This window comes from Tachysurus vachellii, chromosome 26, assembly GCF_030014155.1.
Source record: "Tachysurus vachellii isolate PV-2020 chromosome 26, HZAU_Pvac_v1, whole genome shotgun sequence".
Lineage (NCBI taxonomy): Eukaryota > Metazoa > Chordata > Actinopteri > Siluriformes > Bagridae > Tachysurus > Tachysurus vachellii.
In genome coordinates this window covers 537,501-547,500 of record NC_083485.1, presented here as the reverse complement: position 1 = coordinate 547,500, position 10,000 = coordinate 537,501, and the positions used below count along the sequence as shown (strand labels likewise).

The following is a 10,000-nucleotide window of genomic DNA, read 5'->3' as shown; positions in this document are numbered from 1 at the left end:
ATCCTCACGTTTATACACATTTATACATTTATACACCCATTTATCCTCACATTTATACACATTTATACACATTTATACACCCATTTATCCTCACGTTTATCCTCACATTTATACACCCATTTATCCTCACGTTTATACACATTTATACACATTTATACACCCATTTATCCTCACGTTTATACACACGATTATCCTCACGTTTATCCTCACGTTTATACACATTTATACACATTTATACACCCATTTATCCTCACATTTATACACGTTTATCCTCACATTTATACACATTTATACACCCATTTATCCTCAAGTTTATCCTCACGTTTATCCTCACATTTATACACGTTTATACACACGTTTATCCTCACGTTTATCCTCAGATTGATACACGTTTATACACACGTTTATACACATTTATACACATTTATACACCCATTTATCAACAAATTTATCTACACGTTTATCTAGACTTTTATCCTCACCTTTGTACAAAAGTTTATCTACATGTTTATTTACACGTTTATACACACGATTATCCTCATCTCATCTGTCACCCAGCATGAAACATCACACAGAATAAAGTAAAGTAAAATGAAGGAAGATGTTGGATATTTCAGCATTGGCATGAAACTAAAACACTATTCACACTTCACACGTTTCACACGTTTTATACGACACTGTGACATTCTTAACTATTAAATTATTCATTAGAAACCTAGAGACCTGTAAACCTGCTAAATGTTTATTTATTGACATTTTTTTAAGTCTGACTTGTATATACTCTCACTTTATATTTATACTCTCACTTTATATTTATACTCTCACTTTATATTTATACTCTCACTTTATATTTATACTCTCACTTTATATTTATACTCTCACTTTATATTTATACTCTCACTTTATATTTATACTCTCGCTTTATATTTATACTCTCGCTTTATATTTATACTCTCACTTTATATTTAAACTCTCACTTTATATTTATACTCTCACTTTATATTTAAACTCTCACTTTATATTTATACTCTCACTTTATATTTATACTCTCACTTTATATTTATACTCTCACTTTATATTTATACTCTCACTTTATATTTATACTCTCACTTTATATTTATACTCTCACTTTATATTTATACTCTCACTTTATATTTATACTCTCACTTTATATTTATACTCTCACTTTATATTTAAACTCTCACTTTATATTTATACTCTCACTTTATATTTATACTCTCACTTTATATTTAAACTCTCACTTTATATTTAAACTCTCACTTTATATTTAAACTCTCACATTATATTTATACTCTCGCTTTATATTTATACTCTCGCTTTATATTTATACTCTCACTTTATATTTATACTCTCACTTTATATTTATACTCTCACTTTATATTTATACTCTCACTTTATATTTAAACTCTCACTTTATATTTATACTCTCACATTATATTTATACTCTCACTTTATATTTATACTCTCACTTTATATTTATACTCTCACTTTATATTTATACTCTCACTTTATATTTATACTCTCACTTTATATTTATACTCTCGCTTTATATTTATACTCTCGCTTTATATTTATACTCTCGCTTTATATTTATACTCTCGCTTTATATTTAAACTCTCACTTTATATTTATACTCTCTCTTTATATTTATACTCTCACATTATATTTATACTCTCGCTTTATATTTATACTCTCGCTTTATATTTATACTCTCGCTTTATATTTAAACTCTCACTTTATATTTATACTCTCTCTTTATATTTATACTCTCACATTATATTTATACTCTCACTTTATATTTATACTCTCACTTTATATTTATACTCTCACTTTATATTTATACTCTCGCTTTATATTTATACTCTCGCTTTATATTTATACTCTCACATTATATTTATACTCTCACTTTATATTTATACTCTCACATTATATTTAAACTCTCACTTTATATTTATACTCTCACATTATATTTATACTCTCACATTATATTTATACTCTCACTTTATATTTATACTCTCACTTTATATTTATACTCTCGCTTTATATTTATACTCTCGCTTTATATTTAAACTCTCGCTTTATATTTATACTCTCACATTATATTTATACTCTCGCTTTATATTTATACTCTCGCTTTATATTTATACTCTCGCTTTATATTTATACTCTCGCTTTATATTTAAACTCTCGCTTTATATTTAAACTCTCGCTTTATATTTATACTCTCTTTATATTTATACTCTCACTTTATATTTATACTCTCACTTTATATTTATACTCTCGCTTTATATTTAAACTCTCGCTTTATATTTATACTCTCGCTTTATATTTATACTCTCGCTTTATATTTATACTCTCTTTATATTTAAACTCTCACTTTATATTTAAACTCTCACTTTATATTTATACTCTCACTTTATATTTATACTCTCACATTATATTTATACTCTCACATTATATTTATACTCTCACTTTATATTTATACTCTCACATTATATTTATACTCTCACTTTATATTTATACTCTCTTTATATTTAAACTCTCACTTTATATTTAAACTCTCACTTTATATTTAAACTCTCGCTTTATATTTATACTTTCTTTATATTTAAACTCTCACTTTATATTTAAACTCTCACTTTATATTTATACTCTCGCTTTATATTTATACTCTCATGTTCTAAATTGTTTTCGATGTTTCTCACCTTAATGTGGTGTTTTATTGTTAACATTCGGTTGATGTTTCACTCGTCCTGTCTCACAGTTCAACCTCCACATCTACAACAAACACAACTACATCTACAACAAACACAACTACATCTACAACTACACACAACTACATCTACAACACACATCTAAATCTACTAGCACACAATTAATATTTAGAAAGCAACACAATACAGTGTTTTATTTGTAACATGACAGACTATAGTTTACTAAAAGCAACATTCTTTATAGAATGAATTCTGGATCTGATTCTTGGTTAATCTTCATAATTGTAACTTCATTATTCTAGTCTTTTTATTTTCTGTTTAGAAGCTTTAAGTGTCTATACATGAGTTTCAAGTCATTACTCTAATTACACACGTCATATATTTCATGTCAAAATCATATCTTCTGCTTGGAGCTGAAGGAATGCAGTGAAATCTCCAGCTGAACTTTGGTGGTGTACAGTGTAAAGGTCAGCTGGGGTTTATATTAAACACCTTTAGACTGGACTACGCTCTCTTTTCTCTATTTCGTTTATTTTTAACTTCCACTTTTTAAACTTTAAATTGAATGTTTGTATAAAAGCTGTGAGGTGTTACGTTACTGTATTTATGTAACACAGACATCGTCCTTAGATGAAAATAAAATTGTGTTCTGGGTTATTTGTTCTGTGAGAACCTCAGTGACTAACAGACACATTAAGTCTCATCGATTTATTTGTTTGTTTGATGTTTCATAATGAAATCAGTAGAACTCTGTATTTATGAGGACCAGGACACTGTGCTGTCATTCTGAGGACTTGAGCTTACAATAGAGTATCACACACTGCAAAATCATACACTGGTTTTTACTCCAGCTTTATTCAGCTCTGCTTTCAGCTTTGTTTTCCGTTAAAGGAAAAGTTACAAGTAGCAGCATGAAGTGTTCTTCAGGGTTTCTTCTTCTAAAGGTTCCTCTAGAAGTTCCCTCAAATGTTTCACACAGAAATTTACACCGATGCTTCCCTTTCACACACCATTCAGAATAGAAACTCTTTAGAAAATTAAAACTGTTTGCCCTTGAGTATTCCTTTTCACACACACACACACACACACACACACACACACACAGTTTTTTCTCTTTGCTGGATTCCACAGTAACCACCGTCAAGGCAACCCCAAAATGAATAAAGTCCAAATGCAGGGACACAAAGCTGGCGATTCGTCTCACACACACACACGTATACACACACACAAACACACACACACGTACACACACACGCACACATACACAAACACACACACAAACACACACACAAACTCTTCCCCTCTTGTTCCTGTTAAGTTTGTATTATTTCCTTCTTATTTACTTTTATCTGTGTTCTTTTTATTTCTTTTTATCGGCTCTGTATTGAATTTTTGCGGCTTGAATTTTCACGACAATTACTTCACCGTACTTCAGATAAAAACAGCCTAACGCCACTAGATAGAAAAGAGCTGCCGTTATTTCCATGAGCCTCATGAGGTTTTTTTTCTGAACTGTTCATTTGATTCTGATTCAAATTCTCTGACTCTTTTTTTCTTTCTGATTCTGAATTGTTCACTTGTGGAATCACTATTTCAGTTCTAAAAAAAAGATGCTAACAGCGCTAATTAAAAGCGTCTGGCTGGCGAAGAAACAGCCGTGGCTGTTATAGTAATTAGCACAAGCTGTTGTTAGCGTTTTTTCAGCGAGTTGCTTGTGTTTGATTCTGACACGTTGCTTTTGACTCACATTCTGAATGTTGTCTGTTTTTAATGCTCACCCTGTCTGTTTTTGTCTGTTTACAGACACTCACATGTTGTGATTGCTAATAATTGACTATGATACAATCCTGAGCCTTTTGTGTGTTTAGATGTGAATGAATCTGGCTTCAGTCTGAACAGAAACTGTAGGGTTCCCACAGAAACGTGACTTTTTCTTGTCCATCTCTCTGGAACACTGTGAACTTGTTTCCACAGAGAAAAAGATAGTAGCGCTACACGGCTAGCTACTGCGGGGTGTAAACAAATCTTCCTCTGTATTCCGATTCAGAGAAAAAGTGGGTGTGGTCTGGACCTTCATTTGTTCTTTTTACTTGTTTTTTGACCGTAAGAATCCGTCAAATAAACACACCTCTTCATTTCCGTCCAATGAAAACCCCAGAATGTGAACCTGGAACTCAGTTAATTAGTTGTTAATTAGTAAGCCACGCCCCCTTCCTCCAGCTAATGGTAGTAATCCTTCCTCTCTATTTTTTCACTTATCTAACAGTATATCTAACAATATAAAACAGCAAATCGTACGCCTTACAAACAATTTTAATGGTAACGACAAGCAGGAAGTGACCGTCACCGCAGCAACAGAGTATTGTGTAAAACAGGAGGGAGAAAGCTGCAACTCGTCTGTTTTAATGTGTCGTTAGCCTTTCTCACTGAGTTGCTCATATTTGATTCAGATTCTTTACATTTGACTCACTTTTTGGATCTGGTGTGTGTGGGTGTGCATGAGTGTGTGTGTGTTTGTTATGTTATTTTACAGGCGTATTTCACCAAAAAAATAAAACACTGCTCTTCCTAATAACCCTGGCGGCTAATTAGCGTGGTTTGCTGCTAGCGTTGTTAAGGACGGCGCTCATTTGATTCAGATTCTTTACAGCTTTAATTGTTTCTTTACGACTCGCTGTGTTTTTAAAAGAGCGTAAAACGCTAACGCTGCTAAACGAGACTAGTTATAGCAGGAAAATATTGATGGTAATTAGACCTTATTCATTTAAAGTGCTAATTTGATCCTGGCTGCAGCTTTTGACAATAAATTAGAAACTCGGGCACATAGAATGTTTTTATTCTGCTTTTTTATAAGTGCTTTGGACAAAATATTATGGCTGTAAATAATCACTGTGAGCTACTGACTGCAGGGAAATATTATTTCCCTATTATTTTTTATTATTGTTTTATTACTGTTTTTTTTTCCTGTTTATTTTCCTCTTCCTTCTGTCCTGTTCGGTTCTTTAAAGGTTCCTGGGCCAGTTCAGGGTTCTCAGCATCTTAAAGAACCTTCTGGATCTTCTGGAACCTTCTGGAGTTGTGTGACTCCGAGGATGTTTTGCGGTCGCGGTTGTGTGTCGTTAGTTTTACAAGAGTTTATTTACGATATCGGTGACGACGTGATTATTCAGTCCTCGGATATGAGACAGAAAAGACGTGATGATAACTAACAGGAACACATAATCAGCTATAAAGAATACAGCACAGAGACAGAGCGGTGTGATGAAGCTGAGTTACTGTTACTGTTCCTCTCACAACACACTGATTTATCAACAGTTCTAACTTTATATTCATTAAACAACGACACGTCGTATTTTTGTCCGTTTGTAGTTACGTACACACACAACCACACCCCCTCTCCTTTTAATCTCTTGAAGTTAATCAGACAGAAAAAATGTAGAACTTCAAGTTCCAGCTTCACCTCTGACTGTCACAAAGCTCTCACACTGGAGACTCCTTCAACACATCACACACAAGCAGATTACACGGTCACACTGCTGCTTAACGAGTCTTAACGAGAACTTGTTGGTATTTTTAGGAATGTTAACATTATTAGTAATGAGACTCGTGTTTAATCGTGTGGGGGTGTGGCCTAATGATTTAGCCACGCCCCTTGCTCATTGACTAGGTGTATGTGGAGCGCTGGCTGCTGCTGCGCCACGACTCACTCATGAGCTCCATATTGCGGGAAATTGCGACAATGAATTGTGAAGGTATCAGATGCCATCAGTCTGATCAGGACACACACTCCACTGATACACACAGATACTCGAGATCATCCAACTAAATATTCACAATATTGTTTATTCTGTCTCTAATAATTCTCTGTGATTTTTAAACTGACAGCTGGAGATTTTAAACTGCACCAAATATTCCACAAATGAAGCAGCAGCCTGAGCATCTCTCTAGTTACAGCCTGAAGATCAGTGTAACAGTTTCTACACACACTCTTTCCTCACACACTCTTTCCTCACACACTCTCACACAAAGTCAACTTTTACACTTCATTCTGAGGAGAGATGGATTTGTACCTACAAGCCACCGTGCAGACATTCACCACAGTACAGCGTCAGCACAGTCATCTGTGTGTGTGTGTGTGAGTGTGTGTTTGTGTGTGTGTGTGCGCGTATGTGTCTCCGTCTACAGCAATTAATTATGAATGCAAAACTCCTCAAACAGGAATAATAAGTACAGGCACACGTGCATGCACACACACACCCACACACACCCACAGCTCATAAAACAACAGAATCGACTTTTAGTATGAGCACGATTGGGAAAACCGTGTGTGTGTGTGTGTGTGTGTGTGTGTGTGCGTGTGCAGTTGTATATACATGTCCCAAAAGATTCCTCACGTGCACTTCTAGTTTTTGTAACTTGATTGTGCGTGTGTGTGTGTGTGTGTGTGTGTAGAACCCTGGTACTCACCCGCAGTCCTGCACTGTGCTCACATCCAGCCATTCTCCGACTTCGTTCTTCATGCACGTGGCAGTGGGGTAAGACACGCGGGGTAACACGGAGCCGCTCTGGTGGTACCACGGCTCGTGCGCAGCACTGAGACCCGGTCCTGGTCCGGTCCTCGCGCCGTAGTCGTACTCGTACGGGCTGCAGATGAGCGGCGCGTCCAGTCCTGCTGAGGAGCGGGTGCACGAGGGATTCCCGTACTGCGCAGAGCCGTGACCATAGCGAGTCAACGGCGGCGGCACGGTCTCGTACTTCACGCGCACGTTGTTGTAGCGCGGCCAGTAGTAGTAGTAATCATCACCGTACCTGTCGTGCACTGGCGGCGCGAGCTCGAGGTTTAACTGCGCGTCGTGTTGTTGTTGATGTTGTTGTTGTTGTTGCTGGAACTGACAGGACAAAGAGGAAGAACCCGCCGCCGCGCTCGAGCTTTTGGAACGCACCAGGCTCGCGATGCCCGGTCCGAAATCCGCATTCTCCGTTATCACTGCTGCCTGGTGATGCGCGCGAGCGTTGTCCATCTGCATCATCGTCATCATGTCCTCCTCGTCGCCACTTTTGAACATCTCAAGTAGTTTGCTGTTGTCGCCGTGCACGTGCGGCGCGCGTCCCTCACGTCCTGCTGCGGCGTCTCCACCACCTGCGTTTGTGCTGCTGCTGCTGCTGCTTCTGTTCCTGTCGTCGCTTCGCGCGTGCACCCGCTCCTCCTCTTCCTCCTCCTTCCTCCGGCGCACTTCGAAAAAGTCTGAGCTCCTGTTCCCGTCGTGGTGCGCGTGGGGGTCCATGGCCAGCCCCAGTGACACGGACACGGCTTTGCACAGTTCGCGCGCCGTCTCCGAGATGGTCGTGGTGGCGGCGGTGGTGCTCGTGTCGGTGCTAACGGAACAGCAGCAGCGACTCGGGATGGCGCTCGTGTCTCCGCCGCTGGCTGTCAGCTCGCGCGTGCAGCCGCGTGTTCCTGTGGCAGTGTTGTGGTTGGCGATGTTGTTGTTGTATCCGGTGTCTGAACAGAGCAGCTCACTCAGCGTGGTGACGGCCGCACGGTCCTCCGTGCAACTCGAGGACTCTTTTCCGTCCCGCACCGTAACGGAGCGCGCTGTCCCCCCTCCTCCTCCTCCTCCTCCACTTCCTCCTCCGCTGGTGCCGTCACCCCGGTGCGCGTCCCTCCACTCGCCGTCCCACATCTCTGTAAGAGGAACCACTGCTCCAGTCTCTCGCGCGCCACGCGGAAGGTCCGCTCCATACGGGGCATTAAAAAGTTCCCCTAAACCGAACCGAGCCTCCATAACAGTCCAACTGACGCGCACAAACACGCAGTCACGTGCTTTTCCCGGCTCACTAACACTTCTGGGGTGTTTGTTTGGTTTGTTTTTATCTGTTATCTGTCCGTTGCAGACGGTCCGTTAACGGGACTGCGCCATGAGCTCACACACTCACTCACACACACACTCACTCACACACACACTCTCACTCACACACACTTCTCAGATGTGTTCTGTTTACCTTCATGTAAAGGAGGAAGGTGTCAGAGCATGAAGGTGAGAGATGCGGCTGTAAGGAAAGGAGTGAAGAGGTAAAGTTTCTCGTCCCGGCGGGCGCGTGATGATCCCACTGTGCGCGCGCACACGCACCGACTTTCTCACTCACCGGAGCCGAGAAACGGCGCTGAAGTTCGAACTAAAGTTAAGTCGCTCTGATTTGCTGAAGAAAACGAAGTGAATCCGGTCCAAAGGCCTCCGCCGTTTTGTCGCTGCGTGCGTGTGAGCAGAATCCTCTCCGTCTCCCTGTCTTTCCCCCTCCGGTGCAGTAATGAGGGCAAACCGGATCCGGGGCGGCGGCAGGGTTGCCATATCAACAATATCCCTCCTCAACGCCTCCTCCTCCGCCACCTGCCGCACCGCTTTCGCAAAATATATCAAATATAATAACAATAATTTACTAACATAATAATAATAATAATAATAATAATAACAATAATAATAATAATAATAATAATAATAATAATAATAATAAGAAGAAGAAGAAGAAGAATATTAATAATAATAATTTACTAACATAGTAATAACAATAATTAATATATACATACTTATAATTACAGTTATAATATCTATAATGAATATATATGATTAGTTATCATTTTAATTATATGATATAATTATATTATTTTTATAGTGTAAAAAATGAACAATTCTAGTTTATTAATATTTTTACAATTAGTCTACGTACACAACATTTAGTTAGCAACAATAATAATAATGTTTAATATATACATATTATTATAATTACAGTTATAATGTCTATAAATGATTATTTATCATTTTAATTATATGATATTAGATTTTTACAATTAGTCTAGATTTAGTTAGCAACAACACTGATGATGATGATAATAATAATAATAATAATAATAATAATAATTGTTATTTTAAATAATAAAAATTTTATTGTTGCTCAGGTTTTGATTCATTCTCTCTAACAGCACTAACAGCAGAGCTGAATTTATATATGTATATTATTTTTATATTACTTTGTTTTTGTGTGTTTGTGTGTGTGTGTGTGTGTGTGTGTGTGTGTGTGTGGCTTCAACCCTCTCTATAGAACCATAAATATGAGCTGCAGAACTCTAGGACTTTCGCAGTCTGCTGAGATCCGTCTGGAAGGCAGCACTTTACTTTATTCAGAATGAAACTGCAGATCATTGTAGAACCCAACAGACTTCAGTTCATCTAGTTTTCACACGTGTCCTTTCTGCAGAGTCAGTGTTG

General features: G+C 37.9%; 2 protein-coding genes across 2 annotated transcripts in view; both read right to left on the bottom strand.

Annotated features, from left to right (window-relative positions):
- The window catches only part of ar (androgen receptor), a 107,526-nt gene extending 98,476 nt beyond the window's left edge, over nucleotides 1-9,050 (bottom strand). The window contains exon 1 of the mRNA XM_060863767.1: nucleotides 7,203-9,050. Coding sequence (XP_060719750.1) covers nucleotides 7,203-8,521 — 1,319 coding nt within the window. The 5' untranslated portion in view covers nucleotides 8,522-9,050. The remainder of the gene's footprint in view (nucleotides 1-7,202) is intronic.
- The window catches only part of LOC132841363 (uncharacterized), a 266,572-nt gene that overhangs the window by 119,967 nt on the left and 136,605 nt on the right, over nucleotides 1-10,000 (bottom strand). The window lies entirely within an intron of this gene.